The 27664-nt window shown below is 39.5% G+C and overlaps 1 protein-coding gene across 4 annotated transcripts in view; it reads right to left on the bottom strand.

Annotated features, from left to right (window-relative positions):
• LOC108709778 (protocadherin-9) overlaps positions 1-15638 on the bottom strand; it is a 1169460-nt gene extending 1153822 nt beyond the window's left edge. For 2 of the 4 annotated variants that reach the window (XM_041584338.1, XM_041584339.1), the window contains exons 1-2: positions 14523-15637; positions 10645-13794 (exon numbers count right to left, since the gene is read on the bottom strand). In XM_041584338.1, the coding sequence (XP_041440272.1) occupies positions 10645-13686 (3042 nt within the window). In that variant the 5' untranslated portion in view covers positions 13687-13794; positions 14523-15637. Of the gene's footprint in view, positions 1-10644; positions 13795-14522 lie in introns of all 4 variants that reach the window. The other 2 variants (XM_041584337.1, XM_041584340.1) reach the window with 2 other exon arrangements.
• Between the last annotated feature and the right edge of the window lie 12026 nt (positions 15639-27664).

Below are 27664 nucleotides of genomic sequence, written 5' to 3'. Positions count from 1 at the left end.
TCAGACCTGTCGAGGTTGCATTTAAGTCAATGGGAGAAGTCCCAATGATTGCGCTGGGTCTCGTGCCATACCCTGAAGTTTTCGGAGGTTTCGGGCAAAAATCTGAGGTTTCAGGTGAAAACTCTGAAAAAATAGTGAAAATCTGAGTTTTTACTGCAAAGCAAATTTTCGGGAAAATGTCATAATAAATAATCGTTAAAAACCCAAGCTTACCCGGCTTAGATCAGAGTTTGTAGCAGCCAATATTGAGATAATTTTGGACCTTGATAAATAATCCCCTAAATCAACGGGAGAAGTCCCAATGATTTTTTGATGTGCGCTGGGTTTTTGGCAATACCCCAAAGTTTTTGGAATTTTCAGGTGAAAATCGGATGAAAGATCTGGAAAAATCATGAAAATCTGATTTTTCACGATTTTTTCCCACAAAAAAATTTACGGGAAAGTGTATTAATAAATTATCCCAAAAAACCTGTGTGGATTTGGTCAGAGTTTTTTTCAGAAACTATTGAGATATTTATTCGGACTTTGATAAATAACCCCCTAAGAGATCAATTTCCATTTTTTGTTACTGGAAATTCATCTGTGTAATTTCCCTGTCTGCACTAGTGATCCAAGGATTGGGTCAGGTGAGTCTGTTTTGCAGGAAGACAGGTGTGCCCCTTATAAAACAGAAACTCGCTAAGAATGCATGTTAGGTTATGCAAACCCCATATACAGTCTGAACGTATTTTGCTTTGTTGCCGATAAGAAGCACCATTTTCCATAAAATTTGCTGTCATACTGTTATCATTTGTTTAACATGAAAATCAAATAAAATATTTTCAAAATAAATAGAAGTACCATTTTCCTTGGTTTATCAGAGACAAATGTATTTGAAGTAAAATAAATACAGTGTATTTCTTTTTATTTATCTTTTGTATTCCCTTAAATAGCAAGATAAAGGGGAAGTGTGTACAGGTATAGGTTTTATTATCCAGAAACCCGTTATCAAAAAAGCTCCGAATTACAGTATGGCCATCTCCTATAGACTCCATTTTATCCAAATAATCCAAAATTGTAAAAATGATTTAAATTTTCTCTGCAATAATAAAACAGTACCTTGTAGTAAATCCTGAATACGATATAGTTAACCATTATTGGAGCCAAAATAATGTTATTGGATTCAATACATTTCTAAAGCATATTTAAGAAGGCTTAAGGTATGGCGATCCAAATTACAGAAAGATCCCTTATCAGGAAAACCCCAGGTCCCAAGCATTCTGGATAACAGGTCCCATATCTGTAGCTTATTATGAAGATTGAATATCCCTTCTCTTGCTTGAGACATTCTCCATTAACAGGTATATTTACAATGACCCATCTTGTTGGTTACTTGGTTGATAACTCTATGCAAACTCTGCAAACACTTCATTATTATTTTCTTCCTTCGACCAGGACTCTTGGGCAGTATCTACTTGGGAGTGCAACACAAGGCCTTGTATATTCATATACTTATATATTGGGTGTTGGAATTTATATAGTGAATAATAAGTCACCAAGGAGTTCCATGACCATCTAAAAGCACAATGCTGATGGTCAAGTACTTTTAAACAGGTCATGGAATACCAAGTTGACGTATAATATCCTCATATAAAATCCTCAATAGGGGTATTTTATTTATTATAATACACGTGTCTCAGTCATGTTACATAAATAACATCAATAAGCAGCGATTCTAACTGTTGTAAGAATATAATTTACAGGATATTGTGCGTTATAAAAGTATATAAGAGAGAGTAATAACGCCAGTGCCTCTAATGAAATCACAACAACTTTGATCACAAGAACTGTGGAATCGGTTACTCTCGTTTCTGCTTAATTTTATCAAAAAAGAGCATAAAACAGAATATTAGTTAGTGATGAGTGAATAAATTCACCAGACACAAATTTGTGGTGAATTTCTGTGGTTCGCCACAAGCGAATTAATTGGCGAAACACCGGCGACAATTTGCAAACAAAAAATCCACCACCCGTCAAAATTGGTGCTCGCATACAATTTGGCACACTCCAAAATTATTCAGCTGCCCATTGAATTTTTCATAGTTTATTTCGCAGTAAATTCGCGAATTTTTTGCTAACGTGAAAAGGCACAGGTTTGCCCATCACTAGTATTAGGTATAAATATATCTTTGTTTTGCTTCTATGATATCACACGGAAGTTTGGGGTTGTTTTGACTTGTGCATCTCTACATGTAACCTTTAGAGATTAGAATATAATTTATATACATTGTGTGCTGGCACTAGTAATTTATTGGTTAAGATTCATTGTACAAAATCAACTTGCAAGTGTTTGTTGACTTTGCTGTGGCTCTTTTATGTCTCTTGCCGCAAGGTGTGAAAACTTCTCACAACAACAAGCAGAAATTAAAATTAAACTTAGTGTTATATGGAGCCATCTAATGCAACTTAAATGTAGTGAGCGTACTGTTAGGTATATATAGGTATATACTGTGTATATAATAAATAATTTGCGTGAGTGCAAGAAGACTTGAATCAAAAACATTTATATCTATTTAAAAAAAAAAATGTTTGAGCTCACAAGACATTTTTAACAAAAAGACATTTGAAATGAAAATATGAGTCAGCATTTCCATTTCTACAGAAACCTTTGTGCTGATGCCCACTGACTTCTGCAAATGCCAATTGTGGGTGTTTTGTTGCTAATTTCAAAAAGAAAGCAACAAAAAAAAAAATCTGTAAATTCAGTGTATTTAAGCACATTAATATACCAAGTACAATATGTAGGTAATTTACTTGTTTTTTGCAGAAAAGGATTATGGTTAGTTTTGCAAAGAGTATCTATCGTTTGTAGTAAATAAATATATATATAAATTTATAGCCGAAAGTACCAAAAGTACATTATATAAATATATATATATATACATATGCAGAGATTAATCTATTTGACATTTGACTGAAATAATGTATCCCCTAGATCTTGTTGTAACTTATTAACTGTACATGGCAATTTCAATCAAGGTGATTTATCATCAAATCCGAACTTGTTTTTTCACCAAAATGATCTTACGTAAGACAGTCTGAAAAATCTAAAACCCCATTACGAAGCCCTAAAGCAAAGAAAAGCACAACACATCTTGATTGCATAACATATGTATAAATAGCGTTTCTGCGAAGCTTACCGTCAAGCCCATCACACTTCCAGACATTCTCGCAACTAATGCTGGGGGTGTCCTGCTGTTTTTGTTAATATTCAGCTGGATTTCTAGCACTCAAAAAATCCTCAATTTATATATTATTATATCCTTTAAAGCATTCTTTAATATGTATGGAAGCACAAATTCCAGCATCCACAGAACACACTTTCTATTTACATTTGCATCTGTACATGTAAGCAGCAGACACTGGGGAATTGGAATGATTCACACAAATGGTGTTATTTGCAGTTGAATCCATATAAACTGGTAATTTATTCTGGGCTGAACGGTATGTGGCTAAACTGGTGGGACAGGGACATAAAGAAATTGCACAGAGAAGCAAAAATTACATATTTCTACATATAAGCTGGATCTGCTATAATATTTATCTGTTTATCAAACAGCATGGGCTTTTTATAACAATAATTAGATGATAAATATATGGCTATGGGTCTAATTTCTTTTTATCACATAAACACCCTGCCCTAGTGCTGAACCGTTTCCATTATTTCTCTATTGTAGGCAAGCACTGTGTCCTATGTTACCTGTCTGAGATGTCAAGGTATTTTTTTTCATTATGATCTATTATTTATATAGCACTAACACATTTACACAGCACTTTACAAAGATTATACATCATTCGCATCAGCCGTGCCCCAGTAGTGATTGCAGTCTAAGGTCCCTATAACAGATTAATTTTATTAATCTACCTGTATATTTTTGGAGTGTGGAAAGAAGCCAGTGTAACCAGAGGAAACCCATTAAGTATTGGAAGAAAATATTGTGTGCAGACAGCGACCACCTAGAAAAGGACATTGTTCCTCAATAGTCCCACAGCTTTCCAAATACTGTTTCCCAGCAGTTCAAATGTCAAACGCCAATAAATCTCAAAGCCTCTATATGCCAGCAGTATTTCAGCTTCAGCTTCTTGGCAGTTTGACATTGGCATGCAGAATTTGCTGATATTTAGTGGAATCCATTATTCCCTTTACATGTAGAATCACCTGCCTCACAACCCCTAAACATAATGGATCCACCCCCACACTATTTTCCAAGCAGTTCAACTTTAGAGCCATCAGCAGTACAGAAATAGAATGTCTATGGTCCACATAAGTGTACAGCCCAATAGCAAATTGTGGGGTTTAACAGTAGTTGGGGCATTCATATTATAGATTAATAGGGGGGTGGACAAGAGATAAAGCATAGGTTTACAGAATCATTGAGCCAAGGCGGAGAGGGACAAAAACAGGTGAGACACAAAGAAATATGTTTGTTTGGGGCTTTTTCTAAATAAGCAAATTGTAGCTAGGCTTGGCCACCCAGATTTATAATAGGGGCCTATGAAGACCTTTTTGGACTGGACCCAATCTTATAATTTCCACTGTCCCATATGTCATCAGTTATAGGCAGGGCCAGATTTACATAAAGGGCACCCCTAGGCCCACTGCCATTCGTTGCCCCTGTCCCCTCCCCTTTATTCGTGCAAATTTTCATCATCAATGGGAAAATTTTAAAAATGATCGGATCTCCAGCGCTTTCCCAGTGTTTTTGAACCAATGTGGGTGTGGTTGGGCAACATGCCGCCCCCCTAAAATCCTGCCGCCCTAGGCCCGGGCCTAGTTGGCCTTTCCACAAATCCGGGCCTGGTTATAGGGAACTGTGGAAGTCAATGCAAGATCTGAGTTTTAGGCAGAACTTCTGGTTTTTCCCGAAAAGGCAAAGACAAAAAAGCCTCATATGACGTCAAAGGAGCTATAGGAAAGTTTGGTTGAAACAAGAAAGGTGTTGGACTATTTGATTGTGCACCATTAGTTGCACAAACATAAACTACATGTAAGAGTCATTGGCAGGAGGAAGCCTTACCTGCAACCTCATCACAAACATCATGTCGGAGATATGCAAAACAGATCCAAGGTAAACCAGAGGCCTTTGGAAACATGTGCTGTGGACTAATAAAATCAAAGTTGAACTCTGGCATAATCACCAAAGTTTTGTTTGGAAAACACATTAGCAGCATTTAATAAGTAAAAAAACCATTCCCAACTGTTAAACATGGGGGGTGGGTCCATTATGTTTAGGGGTTGTGAGGCAGGTGATTCTACATGTAAAGGGAATAATGGATTCCAGTAAATATCAGCAAATTCTGCATGCCAATGTCAAACTGCCAAGAAGCTGAAGCTGAAAAGTGATGGCTCCTACAACAAGACAATGATCCTAAACATACCTCAAAAGACACAATGACTTACTTTAAAAATATTGGAATGGCCTTCACAGTCCTCACAGAAAGTCAAATATATTATGATCTTGGAATGAGAAGTGATGGGCAAATAAGAGTGGGCGAAAACAAGAATTGAAAGACTCTTAGCTGAATACAAAAGTTTTTTCAAGCTGTGATCTATGCCAAGTAGGTTTTTACTCAAATACTGGCTTAGTAGAGTGTCCAAAGTGTTGCTTGTGCCACAGTTAACTATTTTTTTTATTTCTATGTTTTAAAGTTTGCAACATAAACATGTAACTGTGCATTAACATTTGCAAATATGTTTGTTTTAAACTCACAAATTCCAGCAGCAGTTGCTACTTTTCTTTTACAAAAATTATATCTATATTCCTTTTTGACTGCACTGTATGTTCCAATTATATTTGAACTGCCAATGGTAAAGTGTAGTATAATATGTGCGAAGAAGCTAATTTTCTCTAGCAACAAAGGGTTAATAGTCTTCCACATAAATGCTCAAAGGTCTAAATATTCTTCTCCAGAGATAGGGATCAAGGAGAATTTCTAGATCTCCTCTACAAGACCATGAATTTGACTTTACTTGTTCCCCGGGGACTGCTATAAAAAACATTTTAATCACTTTAACAAGGGTTGACTTTTATACATGCCCACTGACATATTTCTATTTAATTACACAAAATAGCACTCTTCTCAATTACATTGACTGAGTGGAATACAAATGCAGCCTACAGTGATATATATGCAATTGCGTGTGAGTTGTGGAGCACAGGGTGCAATTAAAAAAAACTCCTAGGTGCTGGTAAATATATGAAAAAATACAAGGTTTAATAAAAATGTTGGTCTCCAATGACCTTTAATAAGACCCTGTATATACAAAGTAGTATATTTTATGTGAATAGAAACAGGGTTCTACACCCAACAGCACTTATCAGTGGAAAGAAGTATTTATTATAGAGCCAGCAATTCAGTAACATGAAACACTGTCTTTATAAACAAACTTAATTCCCACTGTGTACAATATGCTGTTTCTACTTACTTGTGCCATGGCAATGCATAATGTATGTGTACGTGTATGCAATATAAAAGTGAAAAATTGAGATAGGAAATTTCATCATAAACATAAAAGTACAGGTTGTAAAAGCCAAACATGATAATCACAAACTTTGCATCAAATCTATTAACCACAATGGCATATTAGCAGGCAGTATTTACTGGTCGCCTGTTTGAGAAGTGAGAACAGAATCTGCTTGGATGGTCTGAAACACCAGACAGTATATATAACAGTCCCATCCTGTCCTAAACTGAATTAGCAAATATTTAAATGCATTTATTTTGTTTTTCCTTTTGGCTGAAGAAAGTAAAATATGGTTTTGCATTTATTATATTGCTTCCCTTATAATAACATTGATACAACTGTGGTTTGAAAAAAAAAACCTCCAGATATCGCTCAGGTCTTTGAAAGCATTTGTCAAAATAAATAAATGTGTGGTTAGATAATTAAGAAGATGATCTCCTTTCTGCTGGAGAACCCTGATCTCATGGACACTTTGAAACACACACAAGTAATTAATAATAGTTGACAATGACATACAACTTGTCTTCTAAATTAAAAATAAACAATACCTTCTGAAAAAGCCAGACATGCTGTCGGGATTTATGCTAATTTCCTTCAGCTCTCAGCAATGTCCTGTATTGTGCATGTGAATTTTCACACCGCCTTACAAGTTATTCATCCTATTGAAGGATTTGTGTGAGCCCTGAAGATGTTATTATTTAAGTGTACCAGTGGAAGGATGGTTAATTTTGTACCAACTCTAAGTAAACAATCATTTATTTCCCTGTGTTTCTTTCCCAGCAAGAGCTGTTGCAGAAGAGTGATCAAGGAAATGATACATTTGCAACAATACATTTTCTTTCTAAACAAATGTGTTTCCGCTTGCAACTTTGAACAACAGTTACTAGGTTGCTGTGGTTTTCACTAGAAATGACAAATTATGTTGTATTCTAGCACACCATGCTTTGTATGAATCCTACTGTTTGCCAAGAGTTATAAGAAGGATGGCAAACAGGTGCAACGAATCAGCGGCAGAACAAAAGCTCTTTCATACAAAGCAGGGAACATATACAGGGCAGAAAGCTGTATGTGGACTGGATATTTAAAACTGATGACAACAGAACAGCATAAGGTTCTTCCAGCTTTAAACTTGAAAAGGGTTGCAAAAATGTCATTTTAAATCCTTTCCCTCATAAATGAAAAATCCCAATAATCTCCGACCAGTAAGACATTAAAAAAAAAGTCTGGTATTTCAGCTGCAGACTTTCTGTAACTACATTTTTTTTATAAAGTTGGGGGAGGGGGATAAAGGGGCACCATTTCATTTTCAGCAATATCTATTCATATATAAAAGCATTTGGGGTCACAGAGAAACACACACCACTACCAATTCTAAAACAGTACCTGTAAGCACTCAGTATTTCCCTTCCTGCCAAGTTTTGTGCTTTCCCACAGAACAACTGCAGAATTAGGAAAGAAAATGGCATGGAAACTAAAACATCCTGATAAAATGTTTTTTCCTCTAGCAGTTTAGTCCCAACACAAGCCTTTATATATTTGGCAACACAAAAATTAAATCAAGATTCTATTTGCATATTTTGCAGTAATTTCTTAACACTTGTTTGCAAAATACAGCCCTGTTTTCAGAAGTATATTATACACAAAACACACACAACCAATACAACTTTCTGTGTTCTACAGCAATCTACCACAATTGCCAATAAAACTGGAGACATATATATATATATATATATATATATATATATATATATATATATATATATATATATATATATATATATATATATATATATATATATATATATATATATATAGGCAAACTAGCATTATGAAGACTATGCATAGATACTGTTTAAAACTAGAAATAAGGCCAACCATTTCCAAAACACCTAATTCATCATTGTTGTTAATGATCCAACCTGATTGAAAACTTGGGGAAAAAAACCCTAATCCATAGAATAAATTATTCAATAGATGGCACATTTAAAATAGGTTAGGTTGTTTTTTTTAAACATCTGTTGTTTATACCCAAGAAAACACACCAGGGGCAGTAAAATTAATTCCCCAATTGCTGTCAACTGTGATAATAAACAGATTAGTCCTCTAGCTATTTACTGTCAATATAGTTTGATATGCTAATGGTGTGTACAGTTTTAAAAAAATGTATACTTTGAAAACAAATCACTGCTGTGGTTATATACAGATATTTTCACATCCTTTAACATAAAGACTGACATCTTTCAAAGCCTCAAGTGGTTTAAAGTACATCATTTCCCTAAGTATTATTCCTTTGTAACTGAAAACAGAGGAATGTGCAGACAATCAAGTTTAGGTTACCTGTATCAAATGGTCTTCGAGAACTGCCTTAACAGGTTAGATAAAATATATAAACATGGAGAAAAAGGTAGACATCAATAGACAATAGATGTCAAGATAGACAAATAAAAGTAAGAGAGAGAGAGAGAGAGAGAGAGAGAGAGAGAGAGAGAGAGAGAGAGAGAGAGAGAGAGAGAGAGAGAACTGGCACTACATTAAAGTTCATTTGCAGAGAATAATGACTGGTGCACACAGGGATCTTAACTGGGAATAACTGCAAATGGGATTTTTCCCTCATCCAGTTTCCACTCATATACACATATATAACTACATGGGGCTTAGTGCCAGCAATACCATTCACCATTGGTTCCAGGTGAGCAAACTTAGAAAGCTTGATCAGTAAATGCAGAACTTAAGCTCTGGTTGCTCCACTGTCATTAAAGAGAGGGGTTTTTTGGGGTTGTAGTGCTGATCATTTCCTCCCCCACCTCTAATATACTGCAGGCTTGGCACCAAGCCACCATAAACCACATAGTACCCTAGTGCCATCTACAGGCTATTCTGACAGCCTAATTTAGAGGCAACAGACAAGCCTCAGTGAAGTAAATTAGACAGCTCTGCATTTAAATCTTTATTAGAAGGGAATTATTGGACTGAGAGCTAATACTGTATTTTGTTTCCTGCTAACTAATCCCTCTTTAGATGGCAAATTTCACAGCTAAAATGAGCTTTGACAGATTGCCCCTGCTTTACCGAGATGAAAAATATAAATATATGTTCAATAGGTTTGAGTTGGTTCTGCCTAATTTGCCTATCATTACTTGAAGCAATCTACCTAACTCAACAAAAAGGTGTGTCCTATCAGCATAACACAGCAAATGTTTTCATTTAAGCACAATTTACCCCAGAGGATACTGAAAATAACTTTTTCTTGAAATGTTCAAAGCTGGGGGCATGCAGATCAATACCCCTGTATGCAATCTTTTTACACAATGTTTACACAAATGCCTATGCCTGACACAATCCAAAATAAAGACAAAGGTGATTATTTCAATAATACATCATTTGTGCTTCCATGTAAAGCAAGCATTCATTGTTAGTGGAAAGAAATCTGCACATGTATATCACTTAAAAAAGCCTACAGCAGAGGCACAAGACATATAATACACAGTAGGCACGTGATTTGCTACAAGCACATGTTTACGTACACGTCTCCACCTTTATTTATACTGGCTTGAACTGAATTTAAATACATTGGATGGAATTGTTTCCCCTCAAATGTAAATTGCACCCAGTCACGCGCTCTCTCCCAATAATTGCTACTAAATATGTAAAATACATCAACATATTTTTCAGCTAGAGTAAAAAAAAGTAAACCCCTTTTTTGTGACATTTTCCATTAAAAAACAAAGCATTTAAAAAGCAATGTTCTAATGAATGCACAGTGGAACATAAGTGGATCATAGGTGACATTTATTGTGAAATTAGAAATTCCCGGGGGAGGGGAAACATTTTTTTATTGTAGGAAAAAAAGAGGTTACAGCTGGACTTTGATAATTAACATGCACAAATATGGTACAATACAGCCAAGAATATATACAGGTATATATGCATACTCATAGATATGCATAAATGTATACCAGACTTGTGAGTCCTCATGGCTTGTCAAAGACTCAGTGTAAAGTTAAAGGGGTTGATTTTTTTTCCCTCTATATATCATGAGCAAGCCAAAGAAGACGGAATGAAGATATAGTGGCACTTCAATACTGGTTGATTGGGCACTTGTATGCAGTACTTATAGACCAGTAAAAGTGCTCGTTTACCTGTCTGTTGTGTAAGGGGCCTTTAGTCTTGAAGCCTCCCTGGGAACTGCACTCTGAGGCACTGAAGTGATCTGAACTAGTGGAAGAGCGTTTGGAGAGGGTGTCACAACCCCCAACAAAGGTGTTGTCCAAAGGAAGTTCCTGAATCACATGGTGCTTTTTCACAGATACTGGGGTGTCTGCTTTTAGGTGAAAAGTAGACTGCGGAGAGGCAGATTTGTAATGCTTTGCTAGGTCAGGGCTGTTGGGCTTGAAGGTGGTTGGTGGAGCTGTACCCCAGTCAAATCGTCCTATCCCTTGTTCCTCCAGCTCAGCTGGAAGGCTTATTGTCCCGTTGATAGGTTCGTGTACAGTGTCATCTGGTTTAGACTCCTCAATGGTAACAAAGTTCAGCAGGGAACTCTTGGGAGATTTCCTTTTCTTCCTTTTCTTTTTCTTATTCTGCTTGTTCTCTTGGTTTGGTGACATCCACTCTGCTCCTTGCTTGCTCCTCTGGGCTGCCTTAAACCTGGAGGCATGGCGACATCTCACCAGCACGGTGACAAAGATCACAACTATCACCACCATAGCTCCTGCCACAATGGCAATCATAATGGTCAGATAATCCTCATTCTGGTAAGGTTGGCTACTGTCTCCAATGTTGCGGTCTAGAGGGGTTTCCATAGTCCTCCTTATCAAATCATAAATATAGGAGGCATTGCCAGCAGTTTCATTGACATACAAGAAGACCAAAACAAGAGTGTGTAAGGGCTTGGGGTAGCCTAAGTCACTGATGTTGACCACCAGGCGGTGAAGACCAACATCTGCTGCACTTGGCTTTTCCTCCAGAGTAATGTTGCCGGTTACTGGGTCAATCCTAAACAAGCCTTTATTGTTTCCACTCACAATGGTGTATTTCAGCTCAGCGTTCATGCCAGTGTCAGTATCCACAGCAAACACCTCTGCAACCACAGAACCTGGTATGGCTGACAGAGGCACCAGCTTAAAGGATGTATTGGAAGGTGGAGATATAACTACTGGGCTGTTATCATTAGCGTCCATTATATTAATGGTGACTTTGGCAGTGGAGGAGCGGGGAGGCTGACCTCCATCTACCGCTTTGACATCAAACGTGTAGGAACTCTGCTGCTCTCTGTCAAAAGATACATTGGATTTTATTAATCCGGAATACGGGTCCAGCACAAAGTTCTCCTTGTCATTGAGAATGGAGAGGGTGACCGCCTTGTTTTCCCCTGCGTCAGAGTCAGTGGCTGTTATAACCCCCACGGTGCTGTACTTGGGCAAGTTCTCAGAGACAAAAAACTGAAAGTGGTTGTGAGTAAATTTGGGGCTGTTGTCGTTCTCGTCCAGGACAGTAACAATGATGGCGGCCTGGCTCTGAAGTGGGGGAGTCCCGTTGTCTCTGGCTGTGACAGTGAAGATAAATCGCTCCTGCTCTTCCCTGTCAAACACCCTAGAAGCTGTCAGAACGCCCGTTTTTCGGTCCAGATCGAAAAAAGAGGCATTAGGGCCGAGCTGATAAACAATATCTGAATTCTTGCCGCTGTCTTCATCAGATGCACTAACAGTGGTCAAGTAAAGTCCCCGGCGATTGTTTTCAGAAACTGACAGTTCAATGACAGGCTGGTTAAAAATGGGGGGGTTGTCGTTCTCATCCTCCAGCTCTACTCTCACCAGGGCTGTCTGGTTGAGGCTGGGCTTCCCTGTGTCAGCTGCCACTATTTTAAAGCTGAATTCTTTGGTGCCCTCATAGTCCAACAGGGAAGAAGTTTCTAACAAATACTGGTTGTCATAGACAGCTTTCAAGTGAAAGGGGACCTCTCTCTCGATGAAGCAGATCACCTTACTGTTCACATCAATGTCTTTATCCGAAACGGTAATCAGGGCGATCTTTGTGTTGATGGGATCCTTCTCAGATAAGTAGACTGTGCCATTGATGGGGCTTATGATATACCTGAGATCAATGTTAGGAGGGTTATCATTCACATCAGTCACATTAATGGTAAGCGTTGCCCTGGCAGGGGTGGAGCTCCCATCAGTCGCCAGGACAGTTAACTTGTGCACTGCAGTCTCTTCCCTGTCCAATGGCCTCTGCACTGTGATGAGCCCGGTGGTGTTGTTTAAAGCAAAATGTCTTTTGGTAGCAGAGATCACCTGGGCACCAAAGATATACTTGATTTCGGCATTGCTTCCTACATCGGCGTCAGTCGCGTGTAGCTGAACGACTGAAGTGCCAATGGGAGCATTTTCTGGGATGTGGACCTCCACCTGACTTTCCTTAAATACTGGCTTGTTGTCATTGACATCACTCACTGTAACTTGCAGAATGGCAGTGCTGGATTTCTGAGGGGTCCCACCATCTTCCACTTTGATTTTCATCACATAGGTATCTTTCTGTTCCCTGTCCAAGTTCTGCTGCACAATAAGCTGCGGCCACTTCTCCCCCTCGGGTGTTTCCACAATATCCAAACCAAAGACGCTCTGGCCGTTTAATAACTCATAATGCTGGACGCCGTTGAAGCCTGTGTCTGGATCCACTGCTGATGGGATGGGAAAGCGGCTATTGATAAGAGTGTTTTCTGGTATGGATATATTGATGACAGTAGATGGGAACATAGGCGCGTTATCATTGGTATCCTTGACGATTATCTTGATTTTGATGAGCCTGAAAAAGTCATTGGGAAGTATAACTACTTCAAGTTCAAAAAAGCATTCATTTTCCTCTGGATAAGAGGATCCAGCACATAGCTTTTCTCTGTCTATCCTGGTGGAGGTGGTGAAGATTTCTCCAGTGGTGCTGGACACCTTGACCAGTGGAGAGTCCCCCGCTTTAGAAACCAGTCTGTAGACAAGGCTGGTGCTGCTTCCAGTGGCAGCATTGATATGGGAGATATTCAGATCCTTTGGTATATTCCCTATGGGTACATTTTCAGGCAGTTCCTCTCTGATGGTATAAATAAGTTCTTGGGCGATGGCAGAATCCAGCCTTAAGCAGGCAATAAGAGCAGCCAACAGGTAAAAATCCCTTAGGTTCATGGTCATGTGCTTGCTTGGGTTTTTCAGGAGTTAAATATCACTGAGGAAGAGGAGGAGGAGGCGTGCATGGGGTTGTGCGATGTCTTACATCTCATTTCTAATTGGAGTCAGCAGCTGTCAACACAATCACAAATAAACAGATTTGTTTCAGTTTTTGAGAAACACAAATATATGCACATCATATACATATGCCTAAGTCAGAGTATTTTGCTTCCTCACTTGGCCAATAACTGTAACTTAATTCCTCGGCATTAGCATCCATTGCACAAAATCGCAGTTCCCTTTATGAAGCTGCTGCTACAGTAGGTTGTGCCCACACGTTTCCCCCCCCCCCCATTCCTGCGCCTGATCAGCCTGCGACTCAATGTGTAATTCACATCATGCATCTATCTGTGTAACCGCTGCCAATACAAATCCCAAGTCCTTACCAGTATTCATTGTAACTGCACTGGCAGCTGCCAAATACAATTTGTGCTTCATTGCTCCTACTCTGGAGGAGTCGTTTTCCTTATTAGAACCCTTTGCCTGTGTCTTTCTTAGTCCATTGCTATAATATGGTGTGATAGTGAGCCTAGACCAATGCTGCTGATGCTGCAGCAACCACACAACATGCAATCGCTGATGGTCCATAGACAATTTGTGTGTTGTATACATGAAGTCTGGGGCCCTTCAGCTGTTCTTGAACTAGAACTCCCAGAGCCCAGCTGTCTGTGAATTCTGGAAGTTGTAGTTCAACAACAGCTAAAAGGCCACGTCGTGTTAATATCCCCAGGGAGTGTATCTTGCCCCGACACTGATAATGAACCGAGTTTACTGATAAAAAAAAAGGTCTTCCAACTTACAAGCGAGTAGGTTCCAGTTCAGATGCCAGATAAAGCTTAGCCACCGGATCAGCAGTGAAATCACTGAATACAAATGAAACCATTGAGCAATCCTCTAATAAAGATCAGCCCTCCAAAGAGTTAATACTCGTGCATGGTGTTGGTTGTTAGTGCAGCTAAAGTGCTGATGATGACCAGGGTGCAGTGAGTTTTATCAGACTTGCCGGTTCCTAAGCACCAGTCTCAGCTGCATTAGGCGGTGGGGAGGCTGATGCATGCGATTAGTTCCAGAGTGATCCAGGCAGGTAGATGCAGCCAGTGCCTTCATAGTAGTCTCCCACACACAGACATTTACATCACGGGAGAATTAAACGATTCAGAGACAGAACCCCCAGACAACTTCTATACTGTACTTTCCATTTGGCTCCTGCTGGAATACGGTCTATGGATTCGGGAAGCCATCCAATAGTTGCTGACAGAAAGCGATCACTAGCAGTTTGCCAATCCCAAGCCCAAACGTTTCCTTAGGAAGGTGAATGAGCAACTCCAAGGGAACAGCAATCGCTCAGTTTCGTGGCAGATCCTCGGGGCTCCGGGCAGAGACAAACAGGAACATATCCACTCGGACACATCCAGCAGCCACTTACATTCCCCGCTGAGGAGCAGGATCATTTCAATGTGTTACATGATCGCTGGCAGAATCTATAATCAGACACGGGCAGCCCAAGTGCTGCAAGTTGCGCTAGTTGAGGCAAAGGGTTGGAGGATGTGTAGCGTCTTGCGCTGACAGTTGCAACAAATCCCCAGATGAACAGAAGCAGAAGAAGATGCTCTCGGTATTACTCTCCTCTGAGCGCCGCACTCACCAGCCCTCCCTCCTTCCCTCTGAACTGGATTTCTTCATACAATTCTCAATAAACCGTGCAGGAGGGGGGAGCTGATCTCAGACCCGCCCAGAGACACCCGACTGGCTGCCTGCGACTATGTGGCTGTTAGACAGACAGCGGCCGCCTCCTTATTAGTCTGTCATCCAGTCGCTCACACAAACGCTGGGACCAAAGGCGGCGCTTGGATTGGTCAGTGGAGAATGAGACTGGGGATGCTGCCAGCTCGGGAAGGTCGGACCTGCACACAAGCAACTGGCAGCATCGGGAAAGAAGGTCTCTCTCTCTCTCTCTCTCTCTCTCTCTCTCTCTCTCTCTCTCTCTCTCTCTCTCTCTCTCTCTCTCTCTATCTCTCACATGCAATCACCTGCGCCTACAGACAGACACATACTCATACAGAGATACACACACACATACTCTGTGGCACTGGCACCCAGCTCACACACCCATACATAGGCAGTAACACATATACAGACACACACTTACCTGCATACTGGCACCCAGTCACACACCCAGTCACACACCCAGTCATACAAAGGCACATACTCACCCAGGCAAAAACACTGTGGGGCACCCACCTCACACACCTAGACATACACAGGCAGACATACATAATGACCCATACACACCCACCCATATACTCTATGGCACCCAGCTCACACACATAGACATACACAGGCAGGACACATAAGATATAGGTACACACCCACCCATATACTCTATTGCCCAGTCACATAAATAATCACCCAGGCACACATTCACACATCAAATATTTTGCACTCAACTCGCACACCCAGATATTCATTCCACACATAATGACCCAGGAACACACTACCACTATGTTTTGTGGCACCCAACATATACAGGCTCTGGCACACACTCATACATACACTCTATAGTGTCCAACTTACACACCCAGACACAACACTAACAAAAGTTAGTAAGACAATAACACACACACACATTCACACACACACACACACACACACACACACATGCACACATACACTACCTTATAGCTAAGCATACAGTAGATATATATGTAGTGTAAATACAAGTACACTGTACACAAGCACACACAGTTACACAGACATACATGTGTACAGCAGTTTCACACACTTATCCATGCAGACGCTTGAGCACAACAAACAGCTCCACTCTTTCTCCCTCTTTCCTTCACACACTCACAAATTCTGGCCTCTTGAATCATTTTTCCATTTCAATTCATCGGCAGGTATTTTATTGATGAGTAACAAGTATAAGCATCATGGCATAGAGAGGCAAGGGAACCAGGCCCTGCAGCTATTGCAGGCGCATAACTCCTACACTGGGTGAGTATGATGATGATGATGGGAGTTGTAGTCCTAGAGTAATCGGTGCGGGAGGGCGCGAAGTCTCAAGACAGACACGGGTCATCGTGCGATATATTCAATTCAGGATTAGCAGTCCTGCTCTGATACAGACCCGCCCGCCCCGCCGACACGACCCCTGGGCCAGTAATCAATCTGTAAAGGGAAAGGGCTGCGAAGGGCAATAAAATCGATGAAAAGATCAGCGCGGCCCGGGGCACAGATACTATTCACCGACAATGTGCGTCTCCTCGCTGGCCGCGCCGGGCTGGGCCTCTACTGGAGGAGAGCGGATGCACAAGACGCGGAATGCTCTGTCCATGGTGCTGAAAGCTAATTACTACTACTGCTACTACTACTCTGCATTACTGCCAATAACTGCCCCAGGGATTGTTTCATGCACACGTGCCTAATCCCCAGCCCTCCAGCTCATCCACCAACAGCAACCGGAGGGCCACACGCTTGGTATCCCTGTCTGTGCTGTACGTTTGGGGGTGTTTTGCTGTTGGTACCCACCCCTCCTGTCCTTCTAGAACCCGGCCCACACTATGAAAAGAGATTCTTAATCCAGCTTGTTCCCTCGGAACAGTAACTACTATTGTATAATCACATGCTGAGTGAGACAATGCTTGCCTGCTTGTGTCACCCTGGATGAATCTAGCCTGTTATATATAGATCAATCTACTCTTTGTCTAACAACTCTCTATACTGTGTAAAAAAAAAAAAAAAGAATATATATATATATATATATATATATATATATATATATACGTATAGGATTTGGAAACCCAATATCCAAAATGCTCCGAATTACGGAATGGCTGTCTCCCATAGACTCCATTTTATCCAAATAATGCTAATTTTTAAAAATGATTTCCTTTTTCTCTGTAATAATAAAACAGTAGCTTGTACTTGATCCCAACTAAGATATAATTAATCCTTACTGGAAGCAAAACCAGCCTATTGGGTTTAAATGAATTTCTTGTAGACATAAGGCATGAAGGCCCAAATTACGGAAATATCCGTTATCCGGAAAACCCCAGGTCCCGAGCATTCTGGATAACAGGCCCCATACCTGTATATATATATATTCAGTTCCATCAAATGTAACCTCAGAAATATATTCATTTTCACACCAGCACAATTAGAATACTAAATACTAATGCTTTTAAAGTAATATTGTGGATATAGAGTATACAAGCACTGGTAGTCCCTGTTAATAGCACTTTATTTAGGTAACAGGGAAGAAAGCCAAGCAGCTGCCCGTCCAGCAGCCTTATAAGTCATGCTATCTCACACACAGGGGCCATCTCATGGGAGACAATTTGTATGAAAAATAGCTTTGTGGCCTGATGTTTTTGTAATGGCTATTGGATTCTGTAAATGGAGATATTTCCCAAACCAGTCTTCCACAGTTAACATTTCAGTGAATGTAAAATGCATGAGCGCTCCAATGTACTTTTACCCAACAGCTTTAACCCCTTTGGAGTGATCATTTTGCATACAAAGTATATTACCTTGGAGACATTAAGCTTCTCCTCTCCCAGCTGTTGTTAAATTACAACACTACGTCTGCCAGGGGGTTATGGGAGTTGAAGTTCACTAGCACCTGGAGGAAAGCAGGTTGGGCAGTTTTATTTCATCTTATCAAGTCTGATTGTTTCAGGAAGCTTTAACACGGCAGGGTGTCTTGCGGTTTAATTTTACTGTTTATTAATTAACATTCCAAACACTCTGCGTGTTTAATGAGGAGTCTGATCTTAAAGTTTTCATAGATAAAATATTTGCCTAAATGAAAATCATAAAATATGGCTGTATTAATAAAACCAGCAATCAATTACAAACTTAATTACACTTCATATTAAAACATATCACTATGTTTTAGCTTCTATAGTCAGTTGTATACAATGACATTCTGAAGTAGGTCGGATATAAAATGCTAGTGGCAGAAAGGTCATTGCACTTACCATATTATGGGCAGGATTCTATTACCTGCGGGGGAAGCTACTACTGGATTTTATTTCAAAATTATTATCACTACTGTAGTGTATGAAAGTACTGGGAGATAAAGCAGAGGTACTATTAGAGTCCAAACTGTATCAGTAATATGCACTTCTAGAAAACTGCTCACATTGCAGCCAGGTTTTCTTTCTTTTTAAAGGGGTTGTTCACCTACCAAACACTTTTTTCAGTTTGTTTGACATAAACAAAGACTTTTTTCAATTGTTTTCCATTTATTATTTTTTTCCATTTTCCCAAAATTGAAGTTTAATGTTCCTGTCTCCAGGGCTGTAACTAGGGGTAGGCAGAGGAGGCACCTGCCTAGGGCACAAAGATGTGGGGGCGCTGGGCAGGTACCTTTTCAAAGGTTTTCTGCCTAACCCTAGTCCAGGTCGCTCGCTCCCCTGCTGCTCTCGCCCCTCCTCTCCTCTCCCTTTATCTCCCCCCTAGCACTCTTCCCTCCCTCCATCACTCTTGCCTTCTCCTTCATTACTCTACCAGTGTCTTCTTATTGCACGTGCGCACTCACGCATGTGCGCAGAATTGAGTGTCCGTGCGCACGCGGTAGGGGCTTGGTAGTCGACCTGGTGCCTAGGGCGCACGGTCGACACTGCCCGGCCCTGCCTGTTTCTAGGGGTTTCAGTCCAGGTGCAGATTCTGAACTGTTACCATTTGCTACATTTAGTTGATACAATTAGTTGATACATTTCTCAGCAGCATCTTTGGAATATTAGCAACTATTGTATTAATTCTAACAGCTGCCTTTAATGAAATTTAGGGATTCTGCTCAGCAGGGGCAAAGATAAGAAATGTATCAACTAAAAGTATCAATTTAGAACAGCTAAAGATTCGATGACCCCCTCCCCCTCCCAGAGCTGAACTTTACTTTTCACTTTTAGAAAAACAGTCATAAATAGAAAGTAAAAAGTAATTGGAAAAAATATGTTATATTGTTGTTCTGCACACTGTGCTAGCAACCTATTCAGTCCTGGATTTGTGGAAAGGCCACCAAGGCCCAGGCCTAGGGCGGCAGGATTTTAGGGGGCGGCGTGCTGCTCAACCACACACATATTGGTTCAAAAACACTGAGGATGTGCAGGAGACTTTTTAAATTTCCCGTACGGCAATCCCCATTGCTCTGGTCCCAATAATGAAAATTTTCACGAATAAAAGGGAGGGGCGACAAACTGTAGTGGGCCTAGGGGGACCCGCTATGTAAATCCAGCCCTGAACCTATTAGATTAAACCTGCTCCAAATTGTAATAAATGCAGTTACAATGTCAGCTAATGAAGTAAATGTGTTTGCTGAAACAATAATTAGGAGAAATGATGTCATTATAGGAGAAAACGTTTACATACACATACACACACACACACTAAGGGGCAGATTTTTCAAAGGTCGAAGCGAAAATTGGAATGAAAAAAATTTGAATTTGGAGCTAATTTTTGAGTAATTTCGACTAGGGAATCGTCCAAATTCGATTTGAATTTGAAAAAAATTCGAAAATTCGATGATCGAAATTTATCATGTACTATCTCTTTAAAAATTCAACTTCGACCATTTGCCATGTAAATCCTACCGAATTGCTGTTTTAGCCTATGGGGGACCTTCTAGAATCTATTTGGAGTCAGTTGGTGGACATTGAAAAATCTATGTTTTTTTGGGGAAAAACTTTGATTCGAATTCAATCGAATGTGCCATTACTTTGATTTGTATGATTAAAATTCTGCCGAATTCGAACGAATACGGACTATTCACCTGCAAAAAAAACTTTGATTTCTTTTAATATCGAATTACGAAGTTTTTCAAATTCTTGATGTATCTGCCCCTTAGCAAATACATAACCAATCCTTACAGGTAAAACAAGTCATTTATTTACCTTAACAAGTGGTTTTGACTTTTTCAGTTCAAGCTTCCTTGGAAGTTAAGGTCAGCTTTTCAGGTCCAAATAACTTACCCCAACTGCCTTCTAGGCTGGGCCCTTTTATGGGACTATTAGAAGTCACCTTGGAGTTTGATGACCTGTATAATAACACATGGCCTTTAACCTGATCAGTTCATGTGAACCTGGAGCTTCCTGGTGACTTATAACATTATATTTTATTAATAATGTATGTATAATATATGGAACATGATTCCTATACATGCATGTGTATATAGTAAATTCATATAAAGTTATATGGAATAAAATTAGAGGGGTGAAGTCTGTTACTTATAGCTATAGCTATATACTATATATGTTTCTCTAACGAATATTTTGGTGTGATCCAAGTGGGCTTATTTCTCTGTATAAATGGCTAGACAAGGCAAAATTGACAATATTGGAGCTCTGTGACATATTTGGATGAGCTACCAGTCCTATGACAACCCATAAACCCATGAAAGGACTGACATTTTGCACAGTTTTTGAATAAATTGATTTACACAATAGGCTGTGTGATGGTTTCAGATATTTGCACTGGAAGAGAGGGTGAATATCAGCAATGGTCATTTAATTATGTATCTACATCATAAGTAATAAATGCATTTATTGTCTCTGTGTCATGATCCTTAGGTTTGAAATGTGCATCTAGAATGAAGATTGCTACCTGACTCGGGACATACAGAATTTATAAGGTTTTTTATGCAAAGGATATTAAAAAGGCACTCTTAGAAGACTGTTTAGTATAATCCCTGCCAATGCAAGGCCTGGTTTAGTCATTTATGAGCAGGAGACAGAAGGACTCAGTGGTGCATCAGGTTTGCATGCTGTGTGCTTTAATAAATTACTTCCAAAATATCAACAAAATGCTTGTGACCATGCATCATTTGTCAGAGAAAACCTGTGTGAATGTGACATGTTACCATAGTTACCCCCAATGTATGGCTCACAATCACATAGTTGTGCACACAAATCTTCTACAGTTCTTACTTGTCTTTGTGTTTGTTTGTGTGAGGGGATTTATTACCACAGCCATTCTACATTACACCATAGGGACGCTCAATATGAGTCCATTCAGCGGAAATATACATTATCTGCAAAACACCTTCAGCCAAATGGCAGTCAGTGATATTCAGTTAAACACATCTACTTACTATTAAGCCCCGAATGAAATCAAATATATATATCAAATGTGTATATATACATATACACATTTGATTTCATTTGGGGCTTAATATATATATTTAAACAGATAACATGTTTTCGCTGTCCAGTGAATCTTGCTGTTGGGTCCTGCAAGATGGAGGGTTTCGAAGGAACTGACAGGCCAGATGTTCCACTTGTCCAGCCCATATATTGGAGCAGACTTTCTACAGGTAAGCTGGCACCTGTGGAAAGGTATTTAATACTACTGACAATGCTATCAATGTCTCAGAGCAGGACACAGAGCAGGAAGGCTACTTTTGTGTTGAAGGGACTCCCAATAAGATCCAAAGAGCTATATGCAACAACAAAGAGCAGAGGCCACAAAAGCATTCTTTAAAAGAGAATTCAACCCCCTAGGTGCAAAAATCCCTCCCCCCTCCCCTGCGTAGGCCCCACTCCCTCCCCCCCCCCCGGGCAAATGCCCATTTCTTCTAGGTCCTCTCTAGCTGAGTTCATGGCAGCCATCTTCTCCAGAGCGCTCTTCGTCCTGTAATCACCAGCATTTGGTGGCACTTGCTCAGTAGGAGGCATTTGCCAGTTCGGATCTACTGCTCATGCACCGAAGGTCACGAAGTTTCCGAAAAAGAAACCGGAAACGTTGTGACTTTCGGGCGCATGCGCAGTAGCTCCGAACCGGCAATTGCCTCCTACTGCGCATGCGCCACCAAATGGCGATGACTACAGGACGAAGAGCACTCCGGAGAAGATGGCTGTCATGAACTCTGCTAGAGAGGACCTAGAGGGAGGGGTAAGTAACAAGTTAGGGGCATTTTCCCGGGGGGGGGAGGAGGGAGGGGGCCTACGCAGGGGAGGGTTGAATTCTCCTTTAATAGCCTTTTGGAATTTATACACACACAGATTATATATATATATATATATATATATATATAAGGGCTGTGGCACACACTTACTGAAGCAAAGACCCAGGTGCCAATCAGAAAAAGTTATATATTCATGTAGAAAGCTGCAGCACACTGGGATTTATCAAAATAAAACTTATTTTATTGGATCAACATTTTCGGTTGATAAAGGTCCCTGTGTGGACCGAAACGTCGATCCAATAAAAAAAGTTTTATTTTGATAAATCCCAGTGTGCTGCAGCTTTCTACATGAATATATACACACACACACACACTCAAAAACACCTGGGTGCTGGTAAAATTGTTGCAGAAAAACAACCGCACTCACAGGTCTTGTGAAAAATGAGAAATGGATAGTTTATATTGTAAACATAATGTATATGTGTGTGTGAGCATAAATGCTGCTTTACTGTCTGTGTAGTCAGTTATTTCTCCATTGTTTTGGATTATTTTCCATTAAATACCAGAGTCTCTTGAAATCTTGGATCCGGTAGCATATCACTATAAGAAAAAAGCAATTATACATGGTGATATTTTTGTCAAAGTTAGTGTGACAATGCAAGTTGATTAGCACATAATCAGCAGTACAAAGTTGGCTTCTTCTTGATCAGAATTGGTTATAATGTTCTTAACTAGTCTTCAGGCCCGGATTTGTGGAAAGGCCACCAAGGCCCGGCAGGATTTTAGGGGGCGGCATGCTTCCCAACCACCCGGTCTGGACTGAGAATTAAAATAGGCCCTGGCATTTCAGGTACACAGAGGCCCAATCAGCCCACACCAGCCCACTAAATAGTCTTCCTATGGCACCTTATAGCAGCCCCTCTGGCATTTGCCAGAACCCACACATTGCCAGTCCAGGCCTGAACCAAACCCACATTAGTTCAAAAACATTGGGGATGCGCAGGAAATACAATCATTGTTTTATTTTCCCATGCGCCAATCCCCATTTCTCCAGTCCCGATTATGAAAATTTGCACGAATAAAGGGGAGGGGTCAGGGGCGACAAACAGCAGTGGGCCTAGGGGTGCCCGCTATGTAAATCCGGCCCTGCTAGTCTTCACCATAATTCAAATAAGTAAAAAAGTACATTGTACTGCATATTTTAATATTCAGTACAGTCAGTTCCACTTCATTTTATAATGTCATAGTATATATTCTAGAGGATAAGAATATACTCACATACTAGAGGACATATAAGTAAGAATTAAGTAATCACTCGGTAGGTGCTGGACACCCAGGTTACCAGGGCAAATATAGGATTTGCCCAAGACCATCCATGAAAATACACTGGAAAACATCTCATTTTAATTTTGCTGGGATTTTCTATATCACTGTGTTAATCTCTGTGGTGCACAGAGAAATGGCTGGGGTGGGGGGCAGTCTAAAAGCCAGTTGGGGTGAAATTTTTGTAGAATACAAATAGTAAGTGCTTTCTAGATACTTCAGCATGGCTTGAAAGTTAATTTGAGTTAAATTTGTCATAAACCTTTGTGGGGGCGAGGGGGGGGCTTACTTAATGTTGGATCTTAAATGGGTGTTTAAAAAAAGAAGTCCCAAACCACTTATCTTCATCATTGCCTACTGTGAACAAAACACCTTTGCACATGACTTATGATTTCCCAACAATAGGAAAAGATGTAATGAATCTAATTGCAATCTGCTGACTACAACAGAGGTTCTAGTTAGAAACCGGTTAACATATCAAAATGTTTTTGAAAGGAACGATAAAACCAAAAGAGACATTCCCACCCAAGCAACCTGGGCCTAATAAACCCAAAGCCCTGCAAAGTAAATTGGCAATGCTAACTGCTGTGCCCACTGAAAGACAGTCCTGGTGGACACAAATGGATACCATAACTTTTTGATATTTCTCCTATGTAAGTGTCCAATTAGTTTATCCACAGAATGCATTTTTAACACTGATCGACATTCCAAGTCCATTCAGATACAGATTAGAAGAGGGAATTGTTTTGCTCCCATTCGTGGCCCAATTGGGTGCTAATGCACTGTAGAAAGGCGAAATAGTCACCCAGTATTAGACTGTGTATATACACATACACAGTCTAATATATATATTGCTTGTACTGGAGTGGGGCTGGGTTCTTTATCCTGAGCACACCAGTTCCCTAAAGTGGCAATATACATATACAGGGAGTCCTCAGGTTACATACACCCTACTTACATACAACTCATACTTACATGCAGAGGCTTTTACAGTAATGTAATGGTTTGCTTGGCCTTTATTAGCATTTATCTTTAATAAACCACCTGCCTCAATCCCCTCTGGCATGTGTTGTCTACTGCAGAGCACAGAAATATTATCTTAAGACAAACATCTGTCTTGTTGCATTTAACAAGTAAATATCAACTTACATACAACTTAAGAACAAACCTAGAGACCAACCTAACCCGGGGACTGCATGTATACACTTTTTTAAAATAAACAAAATAAATAGGAGATACACTGATTTTATATTTTGCCGATGCTTTTAAATAAATTCAACACATTTCTCAGCAATTTTTTTTTTATTATAAACAATTATTTTGTTTTCATACTTACCATGTTACCATAGATTATTTGAGCTAGTTTAACAATTGATAGTGAGCTCTGTATAAACAACCCCATTCACTCTTTTTGGTGACTGTTTTGGCTTTCAGATAAGCAGAAGTCCATTATGTGGGGTGAGGGGGTTATATGTGCAGTGGTAATGTATTAATCTATCTCAGAAGGACCAAACATGAAGCAGCTTAAATTTCCCTGTTTAGTTTAAGAAATAACAAACAATGTAGCTTTCTTTGTGATTAATACAACATACAAATAGTATGCTCATCATAAGCCTTATTCATTGAACTCATTTTGAACAAGAGGATATGCAGTCCTTTTAAAATGGCTCTGAGGAAAGCTGACCCACTCCACATATTTACAGAATTTATTAAGGGCCTGTGATGATGTACAGATACCTTGGATTATATTTGAGTGACATATTGTGCTACTTTTGCTACCCTATTCTCATTTTTTAGTCATTAAGAAAAACAAACACACAACGAAAATCCACGGCAAAGCATTGAATAATAAATAACCACAGTTTAAAATAAAGTATAAACTTCAGTTACACTGTTTTAATTGTTTCTTGTTCATGCTACATAAAAATCTATTTTGTCTAATCTTCTCTCAGGTTATTCATGGTTATAAATGTGACTGTTACATCTTTATACAAAACATGGCTCAGCCAATTTGTTTCTGTTGTATAGGATGTGTTCCAAGACCTGAAAATAACCTACTTAGCTTATTAAAGCTAATCATTTGCAACATAAAACATAGAAAAGAGCAACTTTAAGACGTAGTGCCAGCTGAACCGTGCCTTGTACTTTAGGATCATTTTTATATGTAAGCAAACCTCCCATATGTCTGATTACTTCATTACACATTTAATAAGAGTCACACGCTGCCGTGCTCTGGGTCTTCCTATAAAATGTTATTTGTGCAGTATAAGCTAAACATATAGCTGTAATGTGCAGCATTCAATCATATTCAGACACACACTGGGGCTCGATCAGTAATAGATTTTGTTGTCAAATGTCTGGATAGTGCAAGTAACTCCAACAAAGCAACGAAAGGGAGAAATGCAAACTGGTGCCGAGAACTGTCTAGACAGAGACAGATGGGATTACCTTCAGCCAATGTCATTCAGCCCTGATGTGTACAAAAGCCTCTCAGTTCAAGCTAAAGTCAAAATCCCAATCAAGGAAGTAAAGCTTGCGTAGTTCAGTTTTATTCTCCTGGGTGTTTGTGGCATTACAGAACTGTTTATATTCCCTAAACACCTTTCAGTGCCTAAAGAATTCTTAATGATTTAATTGAATGGTGCATGGATGTATTTCTACTGTACCTACACTACCTGATAAACCCTGTGCTATAAAGGAAGTTGTCCCTAACAATTAAAGTAAAAAAAATGCAGTTATTTTTATGGCCAATGGCTTATTGAGAAAATAGTGCCAAGACATCCTGCAGTAAAATATAATTGAGTCTTAAGTTTATATTTGTTCAAACCTATATTACTTTTAACTCACAAATAGTAGGGGTTTTCCAGGTTACATAAGTTCCTTTGCAATCCTTTTTTCCCTACACCTCTGTACAAGCTCTAGCACATAAGATATTTTATGCAGGTAAGCAGCTACAGATCCGGGTTCATTGATGTGCACTGTGCATATGATTAGACTGCTCGCTGCTTACAGTGAATCAGACTCAAGAAAACGTGCAGGCATAAGAACCATTCGAGAGGTGAGCTGTTGTCTTGAATCATTGCACTTCGGATGTCTGACAATATTTCATTGCAGAACAATTGAAGCAAATTTATATAACCCATGCCATTCAGTGCATTATATTAAAAGAAAGGGGAAAAATAGTTCCAAACTTAGTATTTCTCATGCACGCTTGTTCTTGCAGCAGAATGGAATTTATAGAACATAATTATGTCCATGTTCTCTCCCAAAATAAGAAAGAATATGCATCAGATCATTTATAAATGACTAAGCATGTCAGAAAGCAATGCATATTTTAATGAGCTGTGTATAATTTCCAGCCATCAATGGGATTTAAAAAGAAAATGCAACCCCATCAGTGCTAATAAGTTTCCCTGCAGTGTCAACTTACATAACCCCAAGTGTATGTCTTAACCTATACCCATCATATACTTTATGGAGCTTTTTGTGCCTGCAGAGACTCCTCGTTTTCTTCTCTCGCTCTCATTTCGAAAATCTCTAATTGTGGTTGTTGAGAGCCAATTACTATAGAGAGGAAAATCTGCTGTAGAAAATTATGCAACATCAACACAGAGTTGGAGAATAGCTTGCCAAAAACCTGCTAAGTGCAAGGTTTATTATTGCAAAATGTACAGTACTGAATGTCAGAACGCTGTTATAAATTTGCAACCTTTTTCC

Source organism: Xenopus laevis, chromosome 2S (assembly GCF_017654675.1).
Source record: "Xenopus laevis strain J_2021 chromosome 2S, Xenopus_laevis_v10.1, whole genome shotgun sequence".
Taxonomy (NCBI): Eukaryota; Metazoa; Chordata; class Amphibia; order Anura; family Pipidae; genus Xenopus; species Xenopus laevis.
This window is presented reverse-complemented; position numbering and strand designations above follow the sequence as displayed.